Raw genomic sequence first — 13,897 nt, forward strand, 5'->3', positions numbered from 1 at the left:
ACACACACACACACACACACACACACACACACACACACAAGTCTAATTGTGCCATAAATCACCAGAACCACAACCATGACCTGGCCTCGCTGTGGAACACGTGTGTGGCCTCGGTCTGGGTTCAGAAACCAATCCTGAATATTTATCTCGTCGCTCCTCTCCTCAGGTGGTTCTGTGGTCCGAACCCGACCCAAACCCAAACCCTGAACTCAAACCAGTGGAATAAAAGGTCAGAAGGAGTAGGATTAATCTTTTAAAGCAGTTCAGTGAGTATGAATGGGTTCGTGTCGTGAACTCACCCAGGTCTGCAGACGTGTAACGCTGTCCTCTGAAGCAGACGGCGTCGTCCTCGTAAACGGGTCGGGCCAGGTTCCGGCGCTCGCACAGTCGGCACAGCAGCTGCCTGGGCGTCAGCTGGTCCCGCCACTGGTTTACCCCTGATCTGATGGGAAGACGTTCACGTCAGCTGACGGGCCGCAGCGAGGCCAGCACCGGAGCGGATCGGGGGGCGCCCACTCACACGCAGTAGGTCTGAGGCAGGCCGCACAGGGCGCCGTGTCCCGACAGGAAGCGGTTCTCCAGGTCGATCACCGTCTCGCCGATCTTCTCGTCTTTGGTCAGCATGTCGTGGTCGTACAGCATCACCCTCAGGTCCTTCTCCAGAGGGAGGGAGCAGGTGAGCTCGAACATCCTGACGACAGACAGACGAGGCAGAAACATGGTTAGAGTTCGACCAGCTCACAGGAAGTCCCACCGTCTGAGTCTTCAAAGGGTTTCACACAACTACAGCTCAATCTGATGAGTTAACAATGATAACCAGTGTGAGAGGATCAAGAACAAACTATATTTTTACAAATGTTCAACAGCTGGTTATATTTTACCACAGTGACTCTGCTCCGTTTGTTTTTAAATCTACAGACAGACGAGTCAAACCCACCTAAACTTCAGTTCATCCCTTAAACAGTCGAAGGAAACTGACTTCTCTTTCTGCTCCTTTTGGCTACAGGGGTGGAAGTGTTAGCCTCTGTTTTGCTAGTTTTAGCTAAAGCTTTGCTAATTTTAGCTTCTGTTCTGCTCATTTCAGCTCCTATTCTGCTAATTTTAGCTTCTATTATGCTAATTATAGCTTCTTTTCATTTTGCTTGTATTGCTTGTTTCATCTTATGCTTTGCTCATTCCAGCTTTTGTTCTGCTCATTTTAGCTCATATTCCGCTCATTTCAGCTTCTATTCTGCTAATTTTAGCTTTTGTTCTGCTCATTTCAGTTTCGATTCTGCTAATTTCAGCTTTTGTTCTGCTCATTTTAGCTCATTTTCTGCTCATTTCAGCTTCTATTCTGCTCATTTTAGCTTCTTTTCAGTTTTTAGCATGTATTTCTTGTTTTATCTTGTGCTTTGCTCATTTCAGCTTTTGTTATGCACATTTCAGCTTCTATTCTGCTACTTTTAGCTTGCTTCAGCTATTTTTTTAGCTTGTATTGCAATTTTTAGCTTGTTTTTCTGATTTCAGCTGATGTTCTGCTCATTTTAGCTTCTAGTCTGCAATTTTTTTTAGCTTGTATTGCTTGTTTTGGCTTCTGTTTTTTTTTTTTCATTTCAGTTTCTGATCTGCTCATTTTAGCTTCTATTTTGCTCATTTCAGATTCTATTATGCTAATTTTAGCTTCTTTTCAGTTTTTAGCATGTATTGCTTGTTTTATCTTGTGCTTTGCTCATTTCAGCTTTTGTTGTGCACATTTCAGCTTCTATTCTGCTACTTTTAGCTTGCTTCAGCTTTTTTAGATGGTATTGCTTGTTTTAGCTTCTATTCTGTTAATTTTAGCTTTTTTAGCTTGTATTGCTTGTTTTAGCTTCTGTTCTGCTCATTTCAGCTTCTATTCTGCTAATTTTAGCTTTTGTTCTGCTCATTTTAGCTTATATTCTGCTAATTTTAGCTTCAATTCTGCTAATTTTAGCTTCTTTTCAGTTTTTAGCATGTATTGCTTGTTTTATCTTGTGCTTTGCTCATTTCAGCTTTTGTTGTGCACATTTCAGCTTCTATTCTGCTACTTTTAGCTTGCTTCAGCTTTTTTAGATGGTATTGCTTGTTTTAGCTTCTATTCTGTTAATTTTAGCTTTTTTAGCTTGTATTGCTTGTTTTAGCTTCTGTTCTGCTCATTTCAGCTTCTATTCTGCTAATTTTAGCTTTTGTTCTGCTCATTTTAGCTTATATTCTGCTAATTTTAGCTTCAATTCTGCTAATTTTAGCTTCTATTCTGCTAATTCTAGCTTTTTTCAGCCTTTTAAGCTTGTATTGCTTGTTTCGACTTCTGTTTCTTTCATTTCAGCTTCTGTTCTGCTCATTTTAGCTTCTATTCAGCAATATTTTTAGCTTGTATAGTTCATTTCAGTTTCTGCTCTGCATCTGTTTAGCTTGTTTCAGCTGTAACATCTCAGTATCAGCAGCAGATTTCAGCAGTTATTCACGCTGCATTTTGCAGAAACTGTTGTTTTTTTAAAGGAGAAATGATTTCCTAAATTCTTCTGAATATTTTAGCTCTGAACAGGTTTCAGGCAACATGTGGATCAGGAGGTCAGATGCTCTTTACTCTTTGGCTACATTTTAATTTAATGTTTTTTTTATTTTATTTTATTATTTTTTTTTTTTTTCATTTTTAAAAATGATGAAAAATGCTTAATTTTGTCTCCCTTGAGTTCCAACATGAAGCTTCAGGAGGTCTTCGGCTGCTGTGGAGCTGATCCGGTCTCTGCTCTCTGTGATTGGTTGGGGTGCAGCGCCCCCTACTGGAGACCCCACAGTGAGCAGGGATGAATCTGTCGGCTGATGTGATAAATGGAGTCATTAGTGCCGTTTGTTAAAACGCTTCGTGTTCATGGAAAAGATGTGAGTCACGTCTGTGAGCTGCAGATCTGCCCACAGATGAACACATGAGGTGAGGTCACCACAAAACAATTAACAAGGTCAAACATTCGATATTAGGAGCGTTAAAACTGAAACATGTTCGGTTTCACTGAGTCAACAGTTTGGTCTGAGTTGTTCAGGAGTGTGATCGTTTTGTTTTTGTTGAGTAAATGTGAGAAAAAAAAGAGTTTGTATTTGTAAAAACTGTTTTTATCAGTTAAAGAGAAACTAAAACAAAACTTGTGATAAAAACGGCTGAAAGTTGTTGAACAAGATGCAGCTGCTCAGGATGAGTCTGGATTTGAGGCCTTTTAAAGACTTCATCTGGTTTCTGGGAATAAAATGTTTGAAAGTCTCTTTTTTATACGAACAAGCCAAAGAAAAAAAGAGGAACAGAAAAGTTCCTGAAGGAAACTGCAACATTAACTAAAGAATAAAGCTTAATGCTGAAACATTTGAGAAAAAAAAGTATAAAAATTATGCAATTTGTTGTAGAACAGCCAAAAAAGCTGAAATTATAGAAAAGTCTCTGAAAAAGCTGAAACTAGCACAAGGAAGCAGCAAGAGCACGTTTTTTGAATTAAGCAGTAGCTGAAGTTTTCACAAGAAAACGAATTTGGCTGAAAAAATATCAAGTTAGCTGAAATAGCTAAAAATAGCTTAAAGTACAGAAAGCAGCTGAAAGAAGCACGCAAAGCTTAAATTAGCAGAAAGAAGCTAACAGAAGAGCAAAACGGTTAAATCGACAGAATAGCTGCAAAGAGCAGAAATAGCTGAAAAAGATTTTAAAAAGCTAAAATTAGCTCAATAAGGCTGATATTAGCACAAAAGTAGCTAAAAAGTGGCTGAAAAAGCTGAAACCAACACAAAAAAGTTGAAAGCATGTTTGCTGAATTAGGCAGTAAGTAGCTAAATTTAACACAAAATGGTAAGTTTAGCTGAAAAAAGACGAAATTAGCTGAAATAGTTCAAATTAGCTTAAATTACAGAAAGCAGCTGAAAGAAGCATGCAAAGTTTAAATCAGGAATATAGCTGAAAAAAGAAGAAAGATTGGTGAACAAGCAGAAAAATTAAAAATTAAAATTAGCAAAGAAGAACCTGCACAAAGAAGTTAAAAAGCAGAACCAGATCAAAAGGAGTAAAGTGCAGTAAAGGTTTCTAAATATTTTATTGGGTTTTATGGATATTGAAAACAATAGCAGAAAAAGCTAAATATCTAAAAAAAAAATTATTGCTGAAACACCAAAAGTCAAAGCTGGAATGCGTAAACATCTGTTATAAGAGTCACTGCAGAACAAGATATGTGTCAAAAAACGTGCAGAAGAAAAAAATGAGGCAAATCAGGGACGACTGTCAGCTACTACCACACTGAAGTTTAGCTCAGTGTCTGTCAAACTTATAGCATTTTTGTGTTGACTGATTTAGATTAGCCATGGCGGCCATCTTAACTCAATACGTCTAATGATGAATTTCTGTGGGTTTTGTGAGATATTTTGCTAACAGACAGTTAAAGCCAGAGTTTTTTAGTTAAAGCCAGAGTTTTTTAGTTAAAGCCAGAGCCCCACAGCGGCCGAGGTAATGACAGATCACAAAAAACCCAGACACCATCAGCAGACAAAAACAGGTCAGCTTTGTCAGCCTCCATCTTCCGGTGGATCTCCGAGAAAAACAGTCGACTGCAGCAGGCAGTCCTCCGGTCCCCGTAGCTGCCCTTCGACAACGCCAATTTCTGTCGTCGCATGATTTACCAAGAATGCAGAAACACGTTGGAATGCACAGAAAGTCTGCGTGTATGGTGGTCAATAATGATTTAATTGTGAGCAACAAACAAACAGGACCCAGTCAGGAAGCTCTGTCGGCTTGTGTCTGACACGTCAGCGGAAAGCAGCCAATAATATACACCATGATAACATCAAGGACGTGCTTATAACCAATCACAGATCGACGAATGTACTGTCCAGCCAATCACAGGGCTCTCAGCTCAAAGAGTTTCTTATCRAACAAGAGAGGTCAGTCCGTTGCGGAGTCCTGACGTCTGGGCAAACAGATTTGACGATGATCATAAGATATATGCATACTGGACAGTGCCAAGGTGAAACATATAGATAATTAGTCCATAACACACTCTGAGGATGTATTCTGGATGACTCTCAGCTACTACCACAACAAAATTTAGCTGCACCGAGGCCATTTTTGTTTTTCCTGTGATGGATTAGCTGTGGCAGCCATCTTGAATCGAATGATCGTTAACATCGTTAGATTGTAAAATGCACCTCTCTCATTTACCGTTAAAACTTTAGAAACCTTCGTGATTCAAGACAACTGAAAGTTAAATGATTTGGTGAAAATTTATAAGCTGAACTTTGGGTTCAGTTTCTAAAACGGGTACGATTTGGACAGAATATTTCTTTAACTGGTCATACGTACTTTCCAAAGACCGGGTCCAGGGTGCAGGGCACGTAGTTCTCGTGATCATTCAGGGTCTTTTTCCCCAGAGTGATCTTCACGTAGGGGTCACACTGAAAAACATCTGATTCATGAAAACACGTTCTCTAAAAGCTGCAGCAGATTCAGTTTTTGTGGATTCAGGTACCAAAAGCGACGACTCAGGTATTTTCTTCGTACCTTGCCGTTGGCGTCTTTGGGCTGCAGGCCCTGAGCCTGGATGACGTAGACCCGGACCAAACACTCCTCCACGCTGTTGGGAGGAAGCTTCCTGAAGCGTCTGTGGGGAACGGGAGCCGAGGGGTCGTCAGGGACCGGGTAGATCTTAAACATACCCTGGTCAACACAGAACAGGGACTTTAAGGAGTCAGAGACCTTGAAGGAATGCAAATCACCTTTCATACCAGGGTGTTGGACTAAGACCAGCCTACACTGAGAAGTGAGTTGTAGCTGGTTTGGTGTAGAGTTTGTGTTGTGAATGACTCAAACTACTACACCACATTTTAGCTCATAGTTGGTAAAACTAGACGAGTTGAGGCCATTTTTGTGTTTGCTGAGGTTGATTAGTTGAGGTGACCATCTTGAACTTCAGTGGTGGACACAATTCTGCTAATCTATTAATAGCGGAACTGGCTTCTCATTTAGCAAATTAGCTTTTTTGCTAACTTGAGAAACTGTTAGCAAACCTATTAGCTTCTGCTAAATTAGGTTCCTCTAATTCTAGGTCCACTAAAAAATTTACAAAGTTTAAAACTATTTTTATGCCATTTATCCCAAATTTATTAAAACTGTCTCCTCAGGCATCTTGTCTGTTAGCATGAGGCATCTTTAACAGCGAAACTTCAAATAAAGAACGTCAAAAAGAAATAAAATAACATTTATAAACATTTAAATAACAAATACAATAATTAACCACAAATAAAATATGGTAGAGAAAGTATATGATATTATTCGGTATTATAAAAATACAAACTCGATCAAAAAAATGCCTTTATTCTGAAAGGGGTAAGCTGGAAGTAAGTTAGACAGAGCTGTATAGCTCTGGTTTGGATTGGCCGATTTGCCAGAAAGGATCCCGCCCACCTTCAAATTAAACCAATAGAAAACTAACAACAGGTTTGTATCAGTCCCACCAGCTTTCAACTGGAAGGAGATGAAGACTTAGCAGTTAGCTTTAGCTTCCTCAAAATTGTTTAATCCTGTTTAGCAGATCAGCGTTAGCAGAGCTAAGATTTTTGTTTAGCAAATTAGCATAAGCTTCAGCTTCAATTTTTTTAAACTCTTTTAGCAGATTAGGGTTAGCAGAGCTAAGATTTCTGTTTAGCGGATTAGCATTAGCTTCATCTTCTTCAATTTTATTTTACTCTTTTAGCAGATTAGCATTAACAGAGCTGAGATTTTTGTTTAGTGGATTAGCGTTAGCTTCATCTTCTTCAATTTTATTTTACTCTTTTAGCAGATTAGCATTAACAGAGCTGAGATTTTTGTTTAGTGGATTAGCGTCAGCTTCATATTCTTCAATTTTTTTTACCTGTTTAGCAGATTAGCGTTAGCAGAGCTAAGATTTTTGTTTAGCAGATTAGCATTAGCTTCAGCTTCTTCATTTTTTTTGTACCTGTTTAGCAGATTAGCGTTAACAGAGCTAAGATTTTTGTTTAGCAAATTAGCGTTAGCTTCATATTCTTCAATTATTTTACCTGTTTAGCAGATTAGCATTAGCAGAGCTAAGATTTTTGTTTAGCAGACTAGTGTAGCCAACTTAGCTGTGCTCACCGATGTTGAACTTGATTGACACCAATGTTTAATTAGCCCTACATGTAAATCCAGTCATTAATTTGTAAAAGTTCCAGTAAAATTCGACAAGTAGCCTATGAGATATGTTGCTAACAGACCTTGTGTGATCAGTAAGTGCTCTGACTTTGTCTCGGAGAAGACTTGAAGCTACCCTCACATCAGTCTCTGTCTAATCTGAGAAATGTAACTTTACCTTGAACTCTCCGACCACCGACGGGTCCTCTCCTTCATCCTGAGTTTTTCCTCGGAACAGTTTGAATGTCTGACAGAAATCAGAGAGACCCTCGAAGCCCTCGACCTTCTCCAGCTGCCGGTCGTACACCTGAGGAGGAGAACAATTGCACTTTCAAATCTTTCAAAATGAACTATTCTTTATATCCAGACAAAAACATTTATGAATAAACTGTAAAGGATAAATGTTAAAGATGTGGACCAACATCAGGCTAACTGTACAACTGTCCTGTCCTTTTGTTAAAGTCTGGGCAGAGACGTCCATCTGTTTTCATTAGTGATTGCTTAAACACACTAGAGACGAGATATGTAGCCAAAAAAATAAGACAATTGCACACAAATTATGTCCTTTTATTTATTTATTTATTTTAAAGAAACAGAGAAAAAATATGGGAAAATCCTTTTTTTCTTCACAGAGAAAACTGCATCAGAGTTAGAAATACAAACATCTTAAATCTGTATTTTCAACTGAAATGAACTGTTCTGAGTTGATGCAGGTTTTCTGGACAAGTTATGAATATCTTACCTGTTGTAGATAGCTTCTTGAATTCTGACGTGCTTGATGAGCTAATGGCTAATTAGAGAAGAACCAGGACTGGAAGTGGATTATCGCAGTTAACCTCTAAAACTGACTGAGTTAGAACAACTTTTGGTCAGTGGTGGGCACAGTCCCGCTAATATTAGCTTATCATTTAGCAGATTAGAATTTTTTGCCAACTTTGGAACCTCTTAACGGACCGGTTGGCTTCCACTATGTAAATATATAAAAATGGACTTGAATTGATCAGATTTTAGAGATACTGAACTAAAATTTGGTGTGGTGGTAGCTGAGACTACCCATCACTGACGCTGAATGCTAACAGTGTGAGATTTCACCTATTAGGTCATCTTATTTTAAATCTTTGATATGATATGTTAGGTTTTTAATTTTCCTGATGTTTTTTTTCATTGTTACCACATAAGTTTCACTTTTTATTTATTTTAAGTACTTCTGTTTTCTTCTCATGCTCTTTCCTCGAAGCACACCGCCACGATTTCCAGACCATCTATTTCTTCGGTTGATGACTCATTGAGATCATTTTTTGGGGGGGATCCCAGCAGCAGGACCGATTTGCTGAAAAGGCAACTGACTGATGTCAGAATGTCTGAAACCACTGATCGCATCAGTCGCTCATCATCGAAGCCCGTCTTTGGTCACGTTCCATCCCCAGAGCCTCCTCTCCGCTGCCATCACCCACGCTCTGCTCAGCTCTAATCTCAGTTCTCTCGGTCCAAACGGCGACCTTTTATTCCATCTGGACTCAAAGCACACGTCAGTCGTCTTGTCCGGTGTCCAACGGAGGACTCATCACGTCGGCACAAGGCCGTAAATCAGATTCTCAGCGATTTCTTAAAACTCATATCAGTGCTGCTGCTTGGACTCAGTTTGTGTTTCTTCTGCCATTTTGCTCCCAGAGGAAACTTCTGGTTCATGTTTGGAACCGTTTAACTAGTTTTCCCTGACGTGAAGCCCACGTGAGCCAAACAAGAGTTACATTTTAACATTTCGATGGTTTGACTGGTGTCAGAATTGTTTTTACAGTGAAACAGAAGGAGAGTCGTGGTTAACATGTCTCCATGTCAAAATGAAGCAACCAAACAAGGAAACAATCTTCGTGACGTTTTTGTTGACAAACATCTTGTGGTGGTAAACCTGTAGATTAGTTAACATGTTTAGAGACAAACGTATCTTCACTTCCTGTCAGCGAGGAACTGATTAACCTTTGGAGGCATCCAGATTCTCAACTAATCGACCAAAAGCAGAGATTTCAAAAGTAAAATCTGGCTTGTTGCAAGAAAAATATAAAACAGATAAAAAAAATTGGGGCAAATAGAAACTTTAGGGCTAGAGTACATTTTTAAAAGTGTGTTTTTGTTTTTATATTGATCTATTAAACCTAAAGTTTCACAGCAGCTTTTTGAGTAATAAACCATTTTCAACTATGTGATTTGTTTGGCTTATAGGGTGTTTTACATGTTAAATCCTTGATTAAACGAGTGTTTACAGCAGGTAAAATAAGTATTGAACACGTCACCATGTTTCTCAGTAAATATATTACTAGAGGTGCTAATGACATGAAATTTTCACCAGATGTYGGTAACAACCCAAGTGATCCATACATACAAAGAAATCAAACCATAATGTCCAGAAATGACGTTATTTGTAATAATGTGGAATGGCACAGGGAAAAAGTATTGAACACACTTACTGAAATTTATCTAATACTTTGTACAAAAGCCTTTGTTGTCAATGACAGCTTCAAGACGCCTCCTGTATGGAGAAACTAGTGGCATGCATTGCTCAGGTGTGATTTTGGCCCATTCTTCCACACAAACAGTCTTCAAATCTTGAAGGTTTCGTGGACCTCTTCTATGAACTCTGATCTTTAGTTCTTTCCATAGATTTTCTGTTGGATTCAGGTCAGGTGATTGGCTGGGCCATTCCAGCAGCTTTAGTTTCTTTCTCTGAAACCAACTGAGAGTTTCCTTGGCTTTGTGTTTGGGCTCATTGTCTTGCTGAAATGTCCAGCCACGGTTCATCTTCATCATCCTGGTAGATGGAAGCAGATTTTTATCAAGAATGTCTCTGTACATTTTTCCACTCATCCTTCCTTCAATTATTTGAAGTTTGCCAGTACCATATGCTGAAAAACAGCCCCACACCATGATGTTCCCACCTCCAAACTTCACTGTTGGTATGGTGTTTTTGGGCTGATGTGCAGTGCCATTTGACCTCCAAACATGATGTGTATTCTGGCATCCAAACAGTTCAATGTTGGTCTCATCTGACCAGACTATATTCTCCCAGTATTACACAGGCTTGTTTAAATGTTGTGCAGCAAACTTTAAAGGAGCTTCAACATGCTGTTTCTTCAGCAGTGGAGTCTTGCGTGGTGAGCGTGCATACAGGCCATGGTGGTTCAGTGCATTACTTATTGTTTTCTTTGAAACAATCGGACCTGCTAATTCCAGGTCTTTCTGAAGCTCTCCACAAGTGGTCCTTGGCTCTTGGACAACTCTTCTGATAATTCTTTTCACTCCTCTGTCAGAAATCTTGTGAGGAGCACCTGATCGTGGTCGGTTTATGGTGAAATAATGTTCTTTCCACTTCTGAATTATGGCCCCAACAGAGCTCACTGGAACCTTCAGAAGTTTAGACATTCTTCTGTAACCGATGCCATCATTATGCTTTGCAACAATAAGGTTGTGAAGGTCTTGAGAGAGCTCTTTACTTTTACCCATCATCAGATGTTCTTGTGTGATACCTGGCCATCATTTGGGACTGAACCAGCTGATATTAACTTGCACTGACAAGGGGCAGGCTTGTTTTCTAATTACTGAGAGAGTTCAGCTGGTGTCTTGGCTTTCCATGTCTTTTTACACCTCCCTTTCTTCATGTGTTCAATACTTTTTCCCTGTGCCATTCCACATTATTACAAATAACTTCATTTCTGGACATTTATGGTTTGATTTCTTTGTATGTATGGATCACTTGGGTTGTTACCAACATCTGGTGAAAATTTCATGTCATTAGCACCTCTAGTAATATATTTACTGAGAAAAATGGTGACGTGTTCAATACTTATTTTACCCGCTGTGTATGTTTTTACACTAATATAAATTGAAAGTATTTACCTTCAGCGTGTCGAAACCTTTCTCCAGGTACGTCCCACACTTGTTTTTATCTCCGATGGATGCGTAAAACTTGCTCCACCAGTCAATGGACTCCTCCACCTGCAGCCAAAGGTTCAGAGGCAGAAAATAGTTAAATAAATGTAACATGGTGAGTTTGTAAAAGGGTATAAAACACCACTTTATGAACATTACATTTGTTTAACGGTTATTCTACATTTTTTCCTATCATTACTTCGGGTTGGTATGTTTTTCCAAAGAATTACAAAGTAACATTTATTTAAATATATGTTTGAAGCTCTTAGTTAAACATTTGCATTGGATTAAAATCAGTTTGCTCTTTACTTCTGCTGCCTGACATGTAATCTCAAGTTGAACTGAGAAAAAAAAAGTGACACCAGAAGTTCATTTCTTCAACCACCAAGTCGTCTGCGGAGGCCTACAGGGGATGACATCACAGGGAGTCTGAAACCGTCTGACAGCTGAACTCCTTCACAAACCTTTGACCTTTCAAACACATTCGGAGGCCCGAGTTTGGGTTCTGTTTGAGGAGCCGGGATCAGAAATAACCAGCTTTTCATGATTTTTTCCAATGATCGCATAACGAGACGGAGTTGGCCAACTCACGTCAACACAAGTGAAAGTCGTCTCTGGTGGCTCTGTGGCATTAAGGTCATGGTATATGGCTGTTTGAGGCAATGGAAATGTGCAAGAGTGCAGCTGGAAGAGGCACAAAGTGGGCAAAACCAACATCACACCAGAGGAACCGTGTTATTTTTGAGAAGAAAAAAAAAAGTTGATGCATGAAGAAAAGGATCATTCTGCTGCTGTACTGATTATTTTCTGTTTCCGAGTCCATAGGAACTTTGGCCACGTCTTTTGTGTCTTTTCTACATGGTTCAACCCTCCTGCTGCCCTCGGGTCGTAACCACCGGCGGGGCCTCGGAGGCCACGTGTCTCGTTTTGATCCGAGGGCAGCAGGAGGGTAAAGAGGAGCAACAAGTGAAAACAAAACCAGCTGCGATTTATGCAATAACAAGTTGTTTTTTTTCAAGGAGTCAGTCGAGTAGAACGGCTTGGCTTTCAGGTCTTCAGACCAATCCAAGTTGTAAACTTTGGGTTTGAACTCTACCATCCTGCAGCACCGAGTTCAAAACCATTTAACATCCAACAAAGCAGCGGTTGTGTTCCTTTTTTCCAGCAACACAGAAAGTTTCACATTTTAGAGCAAGTTTCATCTCGTTTAAACCACGTTTCTGTTTCTGCACTCTGTTTTAACTACCACAGCTGCAGCCACTCTTCCTATCATCCCCTGCTCTGTCTACACGTCTGGTCCTCCTCCCTGTGTTTTCCTTATGTTTGGACATTTTGCTACCTCGTCAGTGTTTTGTTTGTTTTTTATAATTAAAAAAGTTTTGATTTTCAAACTCCTCGCATACGTTCATACACTCCTGGAGCCGTGGGTTTTGTTCTTAGACCGGTGATTTTTAGGTGTTAAACAATTTTTAAAAAAAAGAGAGAAATGTGACAAAAAAAGACTTAAACTCACCCACTGTAACATCTGCCGTCCGCAGCGACAATTAAAGACAAAGATCAAGTTTAATCCTGTGTTTGCACACAGCTGTTACAAAATAAACAAGTGATCTTTTGTACAAAAGGTTTCATTTTGATCAAATTCACGAGCTAATCCATGCAAAGAAGGTTAAAGAGGACTGCCACCATTTTACAATGTTTAATCGAAAACATGTCGTAATGTTATAAACGGTATTTCATCAATCTTGACATCTCAAACAAACTTGTGTTGTAGTTATTTCAGCAGGAATGTTACAACATTTGTTTAAATATGAAAGAAAAAGTTCAAACAGTAAAATGTGAAGAAGCTCTGAGAACAAAGAAAGAAACCAGAAGAGAAAAACCTTAAAACAGAGCAGAAGGTTTCTGAATTTAAAGTTCAGTTTATTTTATTTTTGTATTTTGTAAGACCCTAACCAGACCCCTAACCAATTTTTTTTGTCATCCCACATTTGTTGGAGCCCCCAAAATGGACAGCGCCCTTAACATTTGCCTATAATGCCCATGCCACGGGCCAGCTGCCAGACTCCATAGTCTCCTAATAAACCAACAACCTGGTTACTGACATCTGCTGAATGCTCAAAACCACTGTGAATCCAGCAAGATCCATCACTGATAATAAGAAACCCAGTTAATTTCAACAGGTCCCTGCAAAGACCTGGTAATGTTGGAACAGAGAAACCTGTAAAACTGCAGGATGGTGACCCTCCAAGTCCAGGACTGGGCACCTCAGAGCTAAAGTTTGATTTGTTCGATCCACAACGTTTCACAATACTGCACATGGTGACATTTATCTTAATTCTGTTTCTTCTCAACATTATAAAACGATCGGACTTCCAAACTTTTATTGAGAGCTGGTAAATCTGAACATATTACAGCCATTCTCTATAACCTCCACTGACTTCCTGTCACCTACCTGTACCTTCAGTACAAGGTTGCTCTCATCACCCATCAATGTTTGAATGGAACCCTACCAGATTATCTGAAGGACCTTCTTCTTTCATGTTCATCCATCCATTCTCTCTGGTCACAGAACAGTAATCTACTCCACCTTCCATCAACTAAATTAAAGAGATCCATGATTAGTTGTAACATTAAACTTTATTTGACAAACATTTATTTTAACTGTAAAATAAGGATTGTAAAAATACTGTAGGCTGTTTAGTTTTGTACATTATTTAAAAATATATTTTAACATGGACAGAGCCATTTTATTTACACACAAAGCATTCTGGGTAAATGATGACGTGGATAGGTCCTCGGTGTGAGCGAGCTATATCC

At 39.3% G+C, this 13,897-nt stretch overlaps 1 protein-coding gene across 6 annotated transcripts in view; it reads right to left on the minus strand.

Moving 5' to 3' along the window:
* The window catches only part of dysf (dysferlin, limb girdle muscular dystrophy 2B (autosomal recessive)), a gene marked incomplete in the record, with an annotated part of 87,749 nt that overhangs the window by 21,281 nt on the left and 52,571 nt on the right, over positions 1 to 13,897 (minus strand). For all 6 annotated transcript variants that reach the window (XM_014017399.1, XM_014017402.1, XM_014017398.1 and 3 more), the window contains 6 exon segments: positions 300 to 442; positions 521 to 691; positions 5,330 to 5,421; positions 5,528 to 5,683; positions 7,335 to 7,463; positions 11,048 to 11,146. In XM_014017399.1, the coding sequence (XP_013872853.1) occupies positions 300 to 442; positions 521 to 691; positions 5,330 to 5,421; positions 5,528 to 5,683; positions 7,335 to 7,463; positions 11,048 to 11,146 (790 nt within the window).

Source organism: Austrofundulus limnaeus, unplaced genomic scaffold, assembly GCF_001266775.1.
Source record: "Austrofundulus limnaeus strain Quisiro unplaced genomic scaffold, Austrofundulus_limnaeus-1.0 Scaffold167, whole genome shotgun sequence".
NCBI lineage: Eukaryota > Metazoa > Chordata > Actinopteri > Cyprinodontiformes > Rivulidae > Austrofundulus > Austrofundulus limnaeus.